The sequence below is a fragment of the Coturnix japonica genome, chromosome 2 (assembly GCF_001577835.2).
Source record: "Coturnix japonica isolate 7356 chromosome 2, Coturnix japonica 2.1, whole genome shotgun sequence".
Classification (NCBI taxonomy): domain Eukaryota; kingdom Metazoa; phylum Chordata; class Aves; order Galliformes; family Phasianidae; genus Coturnix; species Coturnix japonica.
The window spans coordinates 40,457,953-40,474,046 of record NC_029517.1 but is presented as its reverse complement, the minus strand read 5'-3'; the positions used below and the strand labels follow the sequence as shown (position 1 = coordinate 40,474,046).

Below are 16,094 nucleotides of genomic sequence, written 5' to 3'. Positions count from 1 at the left end.
GGAATAAGTTATATAAACATGATGGTCTGGTGGTGCTGGTGGGCTGAGGGGGAGGAAGCAGCACTGTGAGCATGGATCGCCAGCTAAGGAGTAAAACTGAGACTTTGTGGAATAATCTTTTCTATTTTTATTTACAATTCAAGAGGCTTCTGGTGTCACTGATGGCGCAGCCTCTTGCAGGGCTGGTCTGGGTCACGGTCACTGTCAGCCCTTCTCTTAGGGGGCCGCTGGGCCCCACCAGGGGACCGGCCAGGAGCGGAGGAGCTGCTGCTCTGAGCAGAGGGCCCTGCTGCTGCGCCCTGCTCCATGTCCTCATGGGGCTCCTCTAGCTCACATGGGATGTGCACAGCGGGGCAGCCACGAAGGACAGCCTCTGATGCACTGGGCAGGTCCTGTGTGTTGGGACTTGCAGGCCGTGAGCTGAGGGTCAGTGGTGGGGAGGCTATAGGGCTAGGAGCGGCCGCAGGGCTGTCCTGCTGCTCCCTGAACACAGCGGCATCTCTGAGGCCCAGCAGCCTATGGGCCTCCTCAGCGCACTGGCTCACAGCGGTGTGGATGAGGCCCTGGACGAGTGTCTCTGCTCTGTCCTCCAGGACAGGCCACACGTCCCCGAGCAGGACCTCGCTGTCCAGCCCGAAATCGCACAGGTCATTCAGGATGATGGTCTCCGTTGACAGTGCCGGCCACCACTGTCCCCCAAAGATGACTCTGAGCTCCTGCCGCAGCCAGAGCAGCACAGGGTCCAGGATCTGCTGGTGCCGCCTGAACACAGCTGCCCAGAGCTCAGGCAGGAGACCTCCCACTGCAGGCACATCCTCAGCCTCCCGTTGGTATGGCTCATCAGGTTGCAGCAGCTCTGCCTCCTCATCCTGCTGCTCCTCTGCCTCCTGTCCCCACTGCTCCTCTCCCCACTGCTCCTCGCCATCCTCAGCCTCCTCTTCATCTGCCTCCTGAGCATCCTGCTCTTCTACCTCTTCCCCCTCCTGCTCCTCTGGCGGCCACAGGAAGGGCACAGGAGATGGTAAAGGGGATGGTGAAGGAGATGGCAAGGAGCTGTAGAGGCTGTAGGCAGGAGCAGCGGCTGCCTGGAAGCAGGCGGGTACAGGCTGTGCTGGGGGCCAGACGATGAAGTCCAGGTCATCATCGTTGTCCCACTCTTCAACCTTGATGACAGACATGTCTGTCCTGCAGAGCGGGCAGCTGGCTTTCAGCATGGCCCAGCGCTGGATGCAGCCCAGACAGAACTTGTGGCAGCAAGGGACGGCATAGGCCACGTCCTTTCGGCCATCACGGCAGATAGGACATATCCATGCCTGCTCTGCTGCCATCATGATCACGCTGTGGCCTGCTGGGGACTGAAGGTGAGGATCTGCTCCCCCTCACCAGCACCACAGGGATGAAAGTTGCGCACTGCAAGAAGGGAGAGAGGCCACGGTCAGTCGCTGTCCCAGGATCAGACAGAAGAAATATCCCAGTCCCTCAGCAGGAACCCTTCCTGGCCCCACGCCTTGGCTGCTCTAAAGCCCCACAGGGTCAGGCTGCAGCCCTGGCAGCTCCCCACATCCCAGCGTTCACCCCATTGCCACCCTGGGGGACATGTCAGCACCCGGCTCACCTCTGCTGCTACACGTGCGCCTCGTAGGACCCGGCTGCCCGATCCAGGCAGGCCAGGGAAATGCAGGTGATGGGCACTGAGAGCTGCTGCCCACAGTCCCCAAAGCACAACCCAACACCCAAGCAAAACGCTCGTTCCACCTCCAAGCCTCGCACACACGCTCGCCAGGAGTCCAGGCACGAACAAACTGGACCAGGCTCTGCCCACGCCCAAAGGTGCTCAGCGAAGGTGGAGTGGTCACAGTCCTTGGCTTGGTGATGTCACCACCTGTTGCTCTGTGATGTTTTCACTGTCCCCGTGGCCACAGAGCACTGTGTGTCTGGGACACTGTAAACTCCTTTTCAGTTGGAATTTTTGTGCAGCCACTGTTGTGGCCATAGTTCTGTCACAGTCATGGTTCTGAAGGCTTCCAGCTGCACTTTGCTGCAGAAGGTTGCACCAAAGAAGTATGGCACAACTGCAGCAGCAATTAATAAATAAATGAATGAATAAAGGTAGCATTTGAAATAGGTATAAAACCCGTGTGGGAGCCAGATATGTGTCATTGGTTTGGGTTATATTTGAGATTATTTGTAATTTTTGGAAAGCCCAGGCTGGAGTTAATCTCAGTCATTTATATCTACTAGAAATCAGTGCTCAGAGAATCTCTTGGGAACGATACTCCTGCCATTCCATCACTAATCTATAACCTGGCAACTGTTATGCAGGAAAAGATGAATATCTTTTCTAATTTTCTTGATCATTATGCCTATGGGCCTCCTGAGCACACTGGCACACAGCTCTTGCCGCAGCCAGAGCAGCACAGGGTCCAGGATCTGCTGGTGCTGCCTGAACGCAGCTGCCCAGTCCTCAGGCAGGAGACCTCCCACTGCAGGCACATCCTCAGCCTCCTCTGCCCACTGATCCTTTTTCTCTTCAGCACACTCCTCATCTTCCTTCTCAGCATCCTGCTCTTCTACCTCTTCACCCTTCTCTTCTGACAGTGACTGAAAGGCACAGGAGATGGTAAAGCGGATGGTGAAGGAGATGTCAAAGAGCTGTACAGGCTGTAGCTAGAAACAGCAGCTTCCAGGAAGCCATGCCACTTCCAGGCACTTCCACTCTCTGCCCTGGCCTTTTTGTCCCTGTGGTTGTATCTGGGTTCACTTCTGAAGTCTGTGTCTTTTCCTTGTGCTTCTAGAGGAGTGTGTTGATCATTAATGCATTCAGCCTCTCTCTTCAGGAAAAACCAAACTATTCAGGGGTTCTGTGATCTGTAAGGACAAAATAAAATAATTTGTCTAAACATGAATGCCTGGTGGTGCTGGTTGGCTGAGGGGCAGAAAGCAGCACTGTGCATCTGGCAGCCACTTACACTCCCTTCCCATCTCTTTTTGTCTTCTCCTGGGTAAAGCCACTTCATGACAGGGTGCCCTTGTTGCCAAGAAGGCTAGTGGTATTGGGGGGTGTGTTAACAATTGCATGGCTGGCAGGTCAAGGGAGGTCATCATTCCCCTCTACATGGGGCCACAACTGGAGCAGTATGTCCAGTTCTTGGCTCCTCAGTTCAGGAAAGACAGGGAACTTGAAGAGAGAGTCCAGTGGAGAGCCTCAAAGATGGTGAGGGGCCTGGAACATCTCTCTTGTAAGGAAAAGCTGGGAGACTCAGGGCTGTTCAGCCTGAATTCAAGCTGCTGCTGTAGATTTTGTTTGACTATAGTTTTTTAATGAAAAGAGAAACACTTCTTCTGGGGAGAAGTGGCTTAAAATTAATATATATTTTCTTTCTTTTCACAAATTAATTACACATGTCTTATGAAAAGTATGTCTATCAAGATCTATGAAGTCAAATGAGGATGTTTCGATAACTAGTCAGTTGCATGTTAGGTTTCATTTCTCTATTCTTGGTTACACAAAGGAGATACCAGGTCTTCTCATACTTCTCCATAGTCTGTGTTGCCTATATTAGAGGAGTTGTTCAGGTAGATAAAATGGTGTTAAGAAAATTTTCAGCAGTGACACGAGGTATAATGCTTTTGTGATGTGCCAAGAGATCCATAAGAGCTAGGGGTAGCGATGAACTTTATCCAGAAAATTGTCTTTTAGGGGAAAAGGTTAAGGCGTTCATTTAGCATTGTTTCATACTAGGAAGTACTAAATCTACTGTTACTTTACCAGTGTAACATACAGTTCAGTAGAAATCTGGCATTGAAAGCATAATTCTTCCTGCAGTTGTCCCCTCAAGGAGTTCATACATACTAAGCCAGGACAACAGGACACCAAAAACATTCTCTTTCTTCCCAACTTCTTGAAAACCAGACAAGATAAGTAGAAGTAGTACCAGCCATCTCTGACAAGGTTTCCATCCAGTGACATAGTAGACGCCATGAGTTTTGTGTATGTCAGGGAAGGAGCAGCTGCTGCATCATGGGCCTGGTTCCATTCCATGTTGGAAGGTGGTGAGATTGCCTGTTTGATCAAACGGTAGTCTTTTAATCTGAATTATTTTCCATTTGTTCCCTATCTCTTGTGTTTATTACTTGATTCTAAATGCTTTTGAAGGGAACCTGTTTTTTCAGATGTGAGAAATGCAAGGGATGTGGATGAACACCTGACAAGTTTGTGGTAACTTTACTCGGTCAGTGAGTAAAGGTTTCATGCATTACACAAGCCGAAGAGATTTTAACTACTTTTGAAGAGCTCCTTTCTGTGCTTACCAGTCTTTTGCCCCATCTGTAAAACATAGATAAGATTTTGGGTACTTATGTAACATGCTTCCAGGTCTGCAAGTCACACGGTGCCATAAAATTCTTGGGCGTTCTCGCTGTTACTGTATCCTGGTATAGAGACCAGGTGAGGGACATCAGACTGCCCCTTCATTCTTGTGTTCTATGAAGTTACCTTGGGATCTGAGGAAGGTACCAGCCTCACTTTCAGTTGCAACTCATGCCAGAGCACATCTGGTGGAAAGAGATGGTCTGTGGTGGCATGTGATGCTTTGAGGCCTTCCTGATGGCCTTCCAGCCATGCAGAAAACTTCTTTGATTCTCTGGAGGAATAAGCAGTACAACAGAAGAATGAACCCCGTTTGATAAGCATATAGCAATCAGTTTTGTTTCTGTGCGCCTGGGGAGAAAAGTGCGAAATAACCTCAACTTAGTCTGTTTCTCTCTCTTTCCCAGCTGTCTTCTGTCACTTTTTTATCTCTGGCTCAGCCTGTCTGTGGAAGTATCCTCCAAATTATATTGCAGGCAGTGAGATAGGAATCGTACATTGTCAGTAGTCCTCAGTTCATTTGCTTCTTGCGTCACTGGGGAACACGAGTCATATGAATGGCCTCACACAACGGAGTCTGTACTTTCATAATCCTTGTTATTCACTTGTTACTCTGAGTCATTTGACAGAGACTCGGGCTGACTCATTTTTAGTGGATTTGCTTGCCTGCCCCCTCCTTCCCCTGTTACGCCAGCAATGTTACAGAGCTGCTGCATGACTTGGCCAGACTCCCGCAGAGGCAACGCTGTGTCTACAACCAGAGGGTCATGCACAGGCACCGGCCTGTCTGCTTCTTCATATTTTGGTAAATGCCAGATGTTCAGGTAACAGATGGAAGAAGAGGTCAAAGGAACGTGGGTTTCTATTTTCTGAGTGACCTGCTGCTAGAAATATATTGTCTTATTCGGCTAAGATGTGTGGATGTGTGTGACAAATGACTGCGTGTCCCTTTCAGTTCATGACCGCATGCTTACAAACCTATTACATTAGCAGTGTTAGAACAAATGTGCTTGTGCAGGCCAATACAAGAAACTGAAGTGAGATTAGCTTTGCCAGCGTGAATTTCCCACTTGTGTCGATATTGCTGATTTCATAGGAAACAATGGTCTGCTCTGAGTGTGTAAGAAGTACAGCAACAGGCTTGCTGGACAATCTGATCATCTGCTTTTATATCTGCAGTAACACACTCAGATTTACACTCTGTCTGTGGCAAAGGGCCTGTGCACAAGTTGATTCCTAATGCAGCCAGTGAGGTCCTCAGGGAGCTCAGATCTCATCGCTGTAAGAAAGAAGAGGAATAAAAAGAGAGGAACAGGCTAGTCTGAGGCTGAAAGGGAGGAGAAGTAGGGCACCTGAGACAGCCATGTACTTCCTGTCTGAGATGTCTGAGCACCTTTTATAGTAGAGGTTAAACTTAGTTGTGAGTAACTTAATTTACTGCAGCGTTTCTTCATTTGGACGTTCTGTTCAACTCTGTAACAAAGTACCTGCTTATTTGGAGCATACAACCTCAGGACTTTAGGAGACAGATGTACCCAAAATAAAACTTAACCTTCTACTTCAGTTATCATTGTTTGTGAGCAGCAAAGCATAAACAAATTGACAGTGTGATAAGTGATTTGACAGTAATGATATATTTTAATCAGAATACTGTAAGGACATGATTTTTTTACGGTTTCCTTGTATCTGGCACAGCAGGCATTTACACCTGTTGCAAGAAGCATCTTCAGGCCAGACGCTTCAGAATTCTTTCAAAATGTTTTTGGTAGTGCAGTCACCCAGTTCAGTACTTCATTTTTGCATATATATTATTAATTCTGTAAACTGGCAAACTCTTACATTCTGACGGCACTGAAAATCTTGCAAGTGGTGTATGGAGAGATTAGGTAACATTACATTCTTTCTTGTGCTCCTCATCCCATTTTGCTTGATTCTTTATTTTTTCCCTGTGTTTGATACTAATTCTAAGGCTGATTCCAATATGCAGTATGTAGGTGGGTGCAATCTTGTGATCACACATCGGAATTCTAAAGTACATGTTTAGCATAAACCCCTTTAATACTATCTGTTACATGCGCTTGTGGTCTTGGTGTCTGAGTCAGAGGTCTGTCTGTAGCACAGAATATCTTTAGTCTTACACTGTGTGTATTTATGACTCATTAACCTTCCTTGGACCTGCATAGGAGCAGAAATCCCAGTTTACATGTTAAAGCCCAGCTTCTCTGCCTTGAGTTTATCTATTAATGACTAGTGAAACCACAGGTGCCTGACAAATTATGCAAATGAGTCAGCTAAGAATTCAGGAATTCATTTCAGAAGCTGCTGCTACAAACTGCTTCTCGTCAAATATCATGAAATAATAATGGTCCTAATGCTGTGCAGAACTGTCAGGCTGAACTTTGTCATAAAGCAAGGAAATGACATTTAACAAATTGGGGCGGTCATTAACCTATGCCTCTGTGATTTGTCTCTGACCTATCATTGAACCGAGCTGAAATACAGTTTCCCACAATAGTTCTCTTCCTCAAGTATTCATAGGTATGCCTACATAAAGCACTCTGCAATGATGCTCATCCTACATAATTTGTCTCAAACCTTTTGAAATACCTTAATCCATTTAAATCTGCGGGTTGTATGACATTTTAACACTTTGTAGTTGAAAGAATCAGTAGTTCTGCAAGTACAGTCAATCCACACATCTGAAAAGAATGAGAAAGTGGTTTTTGCTTTTACTCTCCCAGCTTTCCTGACCATTTTAACTCCAAGCACTATTGGGGTGCATTCACATAAGGTCTATTTTGTTCTTTGCTGCTTGCATTAGGTGAGGGTGGTTGTGGCTGTATTTCCGAAAATCACTACCACCGTACTGACACTGGAGGGCAATCTGGTCCAGCCAGCACATGAGTAGGTCTTGCAGGGACAGTGAGCAGCTGGTTTCCTTGGTCACCCTCGCCTAATTCTCACACCAGCACACTGAGTGTGAACAAGAAGCTGCTGTTCAAGACCTCAATTGGAAAAGCTTAAGCAGGCCCTTAAGTAAGTGGAGAAAACATTTTAATTTTGCTTTGAAATTTAATATCTAGGGGTTAGTAAATGTAAAGCTAGAGCCAGGAAGACGCAGAGGATTCAGTTGCTGAAGCCAAGTTGAGAGGCGGCATTTAATTATACTAGGGTTTGCTAGGCTTAAGGTGCTGGTGGGATAAAGTGTTGATGTGAAATTGGCAGAGTAGGAGTGAAGCAAAGAAATAAGACATCAAATAGGGATTTTGTTTTGAGGAAGGATTTGGGATTTTTGCATGCTCCTCTCTGAGTTGGAATCCAAAAGGACTGGAGCAATGATAGTGAGGGAACTGGGGAAGACGTCAAGAACAGGTAACATGGACCACTCTCCCCACCCCCTCTTGACACCTTCTCTTGGGACAAAGCATTGCACTTTTACAACAATACCTTGCCATCAGTGAGGCCATGTGAGATGTCAGGGCTAGAAATAGGTAGTGTGAAAACATTTTGATTTGCCCTAAATATTTCAGAGCAGAGTTGTGCAACAAGTGAAAACAAGCCAGTTTGGGTTGTATTCTGTACTTCTACCTCCAGCACTTGCCTTGTTTCCCCTGTCCCATCCCACAGGATCAAGCGCTTGCAAGTTAATGATCTCCAGCTGGCAGGTTCACCAAGAGCAGTCCCGCACTCTGGCCAACCTAAATTTGAGGGCCAAAGCTAGCTGAGGAGACAGATCACCCATGATGGTTGAAGTACTAACCTGGGCCACTCCTGCCCTAACAGGATCATTGGGAAAGGATGGAGAGAAGAGAGAAACTGTACGTGGTGATTGTAGTCTCTTTAATTGCTCCAAATCTGTGAGTGTTCAGTATCTAATCTTAGTGTGATCATATAAATTTGGATGTTATGATATAAATACCATGCCCCTTGGGGAAGCTTTCTTCCTGAAAGGGATACTAATTGCTCAGCAGCCAGATATTCATGCCTAACCATCCTGAGCTAGCATTTCCAAATCAAATGACATCTCTCACTAGGAATGTACATCTTCAAAGTACGAACTTGAACAGTTACTGTAAAGAATATAATTAAACTTCCTGTTACTTGTGTGTTCTTTATGGTTTTTAACGTGTTCGTTAGTATTGTCTGTGAATGCTCATGGCTGAGAGTAACATTTTAATAGCAGTTCTCATCAAAGCCATTGCAAATTTTCAGCTTATTATTCCTCCCTTTTTCTTTGGGAGGGAGCTGTTAAAGATACACTTGTTTTTGTTGAGAAAGAAATGGAAAAAACTTGCTGCAGTGGGTGGGTAGGATTCTCATTACCCACCTGTGCCATTGAAATGCTCCGTACTTAAGCCAGCAACCAAAGCTGTGGCAACAGCTGCCTTTACCAAAAACAAAAAACATAAGTTTATGGGAAAAGAGGGAAGGCAATGGTGAAAGCAGGGAGAGATGTTCTGTTTTTGCTTGTGGAAGAGTAGGCATTGCATTAGACCAGGAAGACAGCAGGAGGAAGGCTTTAGAGACATTGTCAAAGGTGGAGATGTTGGTGCTGACCATGGGAAAGATGATCTGAGACTGTTTCAATATTGATATTCAGACTGAAGTGCTTCACCCATCTCTCTTATGTGCATTGATTCATACTTCTGTTGCCACCCCACAGCTCCATCATCTGTAAAGGGAATGAAGTTACAAAATGCCCTTCAAAAAGTACCTGAGAGTTCAGAGGTGGTGAACTATCCATGTTGTGACTGTTGGAAAAATTAATCTCCAAATAGGAGCAATTGGGCACAAGAAACTTCAGAAAAGGTTACATCAACTACTGGGACGTTTAGTCTAGGAATCTCTGAAAGAGGCCCAAGTGTGCAGGAAAGAAATAAATATGGGTACTTTTTGTTCTCTCAGTGCTTTTGGGACCGACATGTTTGGAGACATCCAGGTTTCCAGGTTGCTGCTGTTAGATTGGAACACAGAACATAAGAGAGACAAAGAAAATTTAATTAAGACAAAAGTGTTAGTTGACACCGACTTTTATCTGCTAGGCTGCATGTTGCAGTTCCCTTAGAGCCCTGACATGGAAAGGAAAGCAAACATTTGTTCGTCTACAATCAGGTGCAATATGGAGCTACTCACACTCATGGCTATTTCTCAAGAAAGAACTGGATGCAGTCACCATTCAGCTACATTTAGAAAAATAGTAATGAGTGTGCGTCCTGCTACAGATACTGGCACTGTGCTCTTAATTTTTTATTCCTCTTGTTCTTCCTCTATTCCCAAATTGCTAATTAGAGTCAACAAATTGGCTGTAGAATACAAGACATCATGCGTTCTGCCAAAAGGAGTGGCTGGCGCCTGTACAAATTGGACTGTGATGTTTTCGAAGACATAATGTTGAAAAAAGCTTTTGGTATTCTCCTCATTCACCATTTCCTCCTCCTGAAGTGTCTCAGTCCCAGAGGCAGCAACATATTGCTCCCTTAGTATCAGAAGTTTGGCTAGCAGCAGTGAGCTTCCCCATGAAGAAACGTGTTCCTCTCCCAAATAAGTTTCATCACTGTGCTAAGTAAGCAGTAAGTGCAACCCTTGAGTGGTGAATAATTTTGCAATAACTCAGCTGAACTGTTGTGATAATGGCTGCAGTATTTTGTTCGGCTTTGCAAATGTGAGTGTCTTGAATGCAAGACTTCTGTAGCTCTGAAAGCAGCCTACATAGACCCGTTACAATCCTAAAGTGCAGTGTGTGCTGTGTGTCTGCAGTGTCCTTCTGTATTCCTTGTAGCATGGAAATAGGTGACTGGAAAAGCTCGATATTAGAATGGAGATTGATCTTCCATTAACACTCTGTAATATATGACCTGATGCAACATTATCTGAGCCATCCTTTTTGCTGGTGGCCTTGTTGTTCTCGTATCCCCATTTATGTGCCAGTGACTTGCATTAACTGATATGCATTGAATCTGCATGTATGAAGGTGAAATCGGAGCCCTGGTGTTAATTTTCCAGGTATGCTTTTACTGCTTTAAGGGAGGATGCATTTGGCTTTCAAGACTATGCAGAAATTTGTGCATTTATTTTCTGCTAGCAACAAGGCAAAACCGCTCTTACCCTAAATAGCATGCTACAGGTGGATTCAAAGGAGATATTGGATCACAGAATGATGTCAGGTGAGGAAGCAATTCCCTTTTCCCCATGCAGTCTTCTACTTTGTGGAGCTTTCAGTAAGCCTAAACTTACTGGTAGTGATTTTGTTTATAAAGAGAATCAAATTAAAAGCATTCAGCGAAGCAGACCCTTGCTGCTGTGATGTCTCTGTGAATGCAGGACATTTTTGATGACCTCTGCCAGAAATATTTCTAAAAAGCTTTGCTCCATTAATAATTGGGCTTTTGAGCAGTTATGGTCTTTTCTTAATGAGGAGGCACGAGAAACACTGAAGAAGCCCATTGGTGTGAGTGTGTAGGTTCCTGTGCTATTCAAAACCTTCTGAGAATAGAACCAGTCGGTGTTTAGTCTGCAGGGAGTGCAGACTTGCACGAAGAGATTCATACAGCAGGAACTGGCTGAGGTACATGGTATGTATTTGTGGATCTTTGGCTGTGAAATGGCAATGTCTTATTTCTTTGATAAGTTTCTGAGCAAAGCAGTGTAGCTGATGTAATAGAAATAGTGCTAAACGAATTTAATGCAGCTGAACACTCTTCAAGTTTGTATCTGTTGTTACGTATTCAGCCATTTATAATTCTTGCCATATATCTTCACTAAATAATCAGCAAAATCCTTGGCTACAGGCTGTTTCCAAGTTCAGATGTGCTGCTTGTCTACTGGATTTGGAAGAAGATTGCATGCGTTGTCACGCTGACTTACTCGACCCTTTGATCTCGCTCAACGTTCTTCAGGCTTAGAGATTTAGAGAGTGTTGGTTTCCTTTTCTCTTCAGCACAAGTGTTTCGTATAACATATTTAACCTGAACAAATTGCAGATAAGAAAACAGAGCTTTTACAAAAATGTTTATGCCTCAGACAGAAGAGGGGTCAGCTTGAGTCAAAAACACCAGCTTTAGAGTCGGGCTATCTGAATTCCTTTCTCAACATGCTATGTTTCCTAAGTAACTGGAAGCAAGTCTTTCAGTTCCTCAGTTTTTCACTTGTAAGATGGATTTAAAGGATATTTAGCCATTTATTTTATTTACTTACTGAAACTTTAGTTAGCTTTCTTTCAATGATCATAAATGCTTTCAGATAATTGCATTATTGCCAATGAGTTAATAAGTTTTAAATAACCCTGATACATACTCTGTACTTACTGATTGTGAAGAGGAATAAAATTCTGAAGAAAAATGAAGCATGAAGTAGAATATATGTAAAAAATGTAATTAGCTTCTTTGCCAGCTGTAGAATTGTGGCATTTGATCCCTGAGGAAATTAATTTGTTGAAAGATTAGGATATGGATCATGGACTGTATCACAGAATCTGGTAGTTGGCTCTGGTCTGAAAAATTCTTCTGTGACTACAAAAGAAGTTCTTGGTTTTAACTTTGTTCCTATACCTTTCTTTCTGAAAAATCTTTTCACAGCAGGTGGTTTTATTGTAGCTATACTCAGTAAATAATCCTACAGCAGCTTGTGAAGCTTATTTTACTGATACAGTAGGTGGGTTAGACATACCAAATCCAAATATTTTAAAACAGCAGTACTAACCTGTCGTTACTCAGGGTATGATTCATTCTAGGAGTCAAATGTCCTTGAATGTAGATCCTTTCACCGTTTTTCTTTATATACTGAAAGTAAATAGATATTCCTAATGCTTTATATTAGTACAGCATCTTTTGAGAGCAGGGAGGGAAGAATAATTCATTTTTCTCATCTTGCAATTGAAGTCAGGGTTGTTTTTCTTCAGGGTTTTGCTTGCTTTTCCTGCTTCCCTGTTATTTCTACCCCTGGGGTACTCTTTCTCTTTCAGAAATGAACTTCTGAAGAAAATAAGAATGTATTTTTCTATGAAAGTTCATCATAACAAAAAGAAAACACAGTGAGGGTAAACACTCAAGTAGTCAACATACATCTTTCTTTTAATAGCCAGAAGATACAATTTTTGTCATTCCACTTTTCATTACGCAGACTGCTCTGCATTGAATGCTGAACTATTCCGTGTTCCAGGTATAATGTTTTGTCTAGGTCCAGAAATATCATTTTTTACTTATTCTGCAGCATAGAATTTGTGTTAGTTAAAATGTTTGTACTATTTTTAAAACAAGCCTATGAAGTGATGTATGGAATTTTCTGGCCTTGGGTAGCAGTTCTTTATATCCTTGAGTCTTCTGATTTCCACTCTCCTTTTGTCATGTCCTGAGCAACAACTCATTTGTTTGTTTGGCATCATTTTAAAGGCAGGCTGTCTTTTGCCTTGGGTGAAAACAAAGTGCAGTAGTCTGTCTTTGTCAGCCGTAATGTTTAATGTCCAATAATTTGGTCTCTTGTAAGACACTGGTATCCTCCAGCTTTTTCAGACCTATGCTATCTAGTGTGTTGGAAACTCCCATCTCAATGCAATCCCACCCCATGTTCTTTCCAGTTGCAGAGTTCTCATCCTCTTGCAGCACAATATTTGGCCAGGACACAAATCCACTATCTGCCAAGGTTGCCCCATAAAGCAACACTTCATTCAGGAAAGCACTGCCCATGTCCCTCTACAATGTGTGTCTGTCCCAGGATCCTGTGTGCATACGTTTACCTCATGTCTTGTCCTTGTTGTGTGACCTGTGTGGAGCTCTCCTGTGCAGTGAGACAGGAGGAAGTTGAGAGATGGCTGTGTAATAATGTTTTTGCATTTAATGTATTTGGCTTTTTCCTATATTTCTAGGGTTTGCTGGACAAGGGCTGGTGATTTCTCTTATTTTCATCTCCTAAAAGAAAGTCAGTACATTAATGAAGCAGCACATACACTGAAATCATCCTTAATGTACCACCTCCTACTGACCGCCTGCTCCAATACTGTCCAAATTTATCTCAGTAGTGCAAGCAAAACATTTATCCCACCTTCATGTTTTCCCTTTGATGAGAATTGTGAGTAGTTGGTGTCTTGGGAATGACAAGTAGCTCCTGTTGGCCCTGACTCTCCCCATAGCCATCACACATGAGAGAGAAGCCTACATAGGGATGTCGTCTGTTCCTTCTGTGGGGCCTTCTCTACCATTATCAGGTGAGGCTACAGCAGTGTTTTATATGAGCATGTCCACTCTGTACAGCTTAGTATGTACATTGAGACCCTTTGGTTAGGACCTAAGCAGCACATTTGGAAACACCTGCGCATGCAAATAGCTGGCCTTGTAAAGGATGGGAAGATTAATTGGCCTCGAAGCTTTCTGATGCTTAAAGAAGTGAGTTCTGCTCTGGGCAGTAGATCAGTTTTGCCCAAGAGCTATGAGCTGGGCCGCTTTTCAGAAACAGCTGTATTTCTGTGACAGTCTCGCTAATCTGTGCTTATAGGACTGTTTGGTTTTTATTACTGCAATACAAGTATTTACACACACACAAGCACAAAAGAGAGGGTTTCCTCTTTTCCATCTTTCATTATTCAAATAGCTGAAAATCCACACGGAAAGTACATTTGTGTGTGTGTGTGCCCAGATGTAGAGCCCCCATTAGTGAGGCCAGCTGGGATTAAAGTCTCATTTGTATAATTTGTAAAGGCTTTGGAATTTTTCTACGGTTTTCAGCTGTAAGCTGGAATTTAGCTTTTGTCAGACTGCTGGGACAGCTTGCACAATAAAGCTTACAACTAAAAATATTCCCCATGTGTTGGGGTAAACTATACCACGCACAAACATGCATTTCAAATTTGGTGACTTCTGAGTTTGTTTGAAAAGAAATATATATATGCTGTGTCACTTTGCCACTTTGCCACAGCCACTTTGTGAGGCTGGCCAGCACTTCACATTCTAACCCATTTTCCTCTGCAATTCAAGGAAATCTTGTTGCTTGCTCTGTGCTGGGTATTTACCTGCACCGTGCCAAGGAAGCACAGCATGGCTCCATCTCATTCATTCTCATTGCCATGGCCAAGTGGGTGGCAGGGAAACGCTTCCCTCACATCTTTCATCTCAGGATGTAGAGAGATCAGGGTCTGGAGATGTTACGCTCCTGTTGAGTACATAATAAGTTACACGTACTGCTGTATCTGTAATGAAGCAGTGCATTCAGCTAAACAGCATGTTTCTTAAGCCGTGCTGTGGCTTGTGGAGTTGAAAAGCTACAAATACATGTAATCTCAGGAAGGGGGTGGTAGAGTCACTGCACTTAATTCCCAGAAGATGACGGTACAGCCCGGCTTAGCACGACTTGGGCTTGTGGGTGAGATAAGCACTGCAAAAGATGGGACCTGAAATCGCACCTCTTTGCTCCCCACTAAACTTTCACCTATTTTGAGCTTGTTTTAATTCTTGTTGTGTTTTTTTTTTCTCTTATTTTTAATTTCTTTTTTTAAAATAATCTTGAAATGAGTCCACCTTCCTCTTTGATTTTACCTGGCAATGATTCTTCTCATCTCTGGCGGCGTTTCACAGCAGCTTCTTCACAGCTTTCTCCTGACACGAGAACAGAAACAAACCTTAACGCAGAGGATTGTTGTCTTTTTGGCGTTCTTGAGCTCTATATTAAAAGCCCTGCGTATTTTTCTAATCAGGATTACAGAATTAATTTGCATGGTTTATCCTCTGGTATTTTTTTCTGATGGAGTGGAATTTGTATCTCTTTTGTGAAAATATTTACGCTGCATTGACCTCGCTTTTGTTGTCGTCGTCGTTGTTCCGCTGCTTTTTAAGAACCTATGGACTAAAGATGAAGTTTGCAGAAAGACAATCCTTCACTTAGGTAATTTGAATAACTAACTAAACTTGCTTTATGTTCTGTTGTTTCCTTTGGTATCTGCTGTGGCAATGGAAAACATTTCTCATGTCAGTGAATGCTGCGTTTGTTCATAGCCATTAGCGTTCAGTTATGTTTTGACTGAAAGTGCTTTCATTTCATTAACATAAATGCACAGTTCAATGACCAGATTTTTTTTTCTGAGAGCGTTTTGATGCATCTCTGCATTCTGAAATATATGTATATGAGTTTTTTGTTTGAATTTTCCTTCACTTCAGTGGATAAGTACAAAGGATAAATTCATAATGTTTACAGTAGCAGCAGAGTAGGAAAAGGGTGCTTGTCCAATTGAGAATTTATGAACATCTGTAGCTCTTGTTGTTTCTTAAGAACAGCGGGGTGTATTATTTCGAGGCACTGTCAGTGTGTATTTTTGTTCTTTTTGCCTCTCTTATCTTAGAAATTCAAAGTAAAAATTACATTGATGTATTGTAGCAAGTAGAAGCAAGTGTGAAGGGAAAAGACAGCAAATGAGTGTTCAGTGCAGCAGTAACAACTTGCTTTGTTTCAAGTTTGCTTGAATTTTGGTTTACCATGTTGTGTGCCTGTAAGTGCCATGGATTTGCTAATGCTGCAGTATTGATTAATTCCTATCATTTACTTTAAAAAATATCCAATACAAGATAATCAGGATATGAAATTTCTTCCCTTTGGAATGTATTGAGATACTGATGTGTATTTTGCTGCAAATTAAGATAGGAGAAAACATACAGTATTTCACACAAAATGAAATCGCTAAGAGGAAAATGGATTCAGATAAAGAGACATCTTTTCTTTTGCTTAAGAGGGAAAGTTTTGTCTT

At 43.4% G+C, this 16,094-nt stretch overlaps 1 protein-coding gene across 6 annotated transcripts in view; it reads left to right on the top strand.

The window, feature by feature from the left end:
• MYRIP (myosin VIIA and Rab interacting protein) overlaps positions 1-16,094 on the top strand; it is a 187,239-nt gene that overhangs the window by 124,318 nt on the left and 46,827 nt on the right. The window contains exon 1 of one of the 6 annotated variants that reach the window (XM_015854188.2): positions 5,096-5,193. The exons of the other annotated variants lie outside the window; for them this stretch is intronic. Within the exon in view, the coding sequence (XP_015709674.2) occupies positions 5,186-5,193 (8 nt within the window). The 5' untranslated portion in view covers positions 5,096-5,185. Of the gene's footprint in view, positions 1-5,095; positions 5,194-16,094 lie in introns of those variants that run through there. 6 annotated transcript variants of the gene reach the window in all.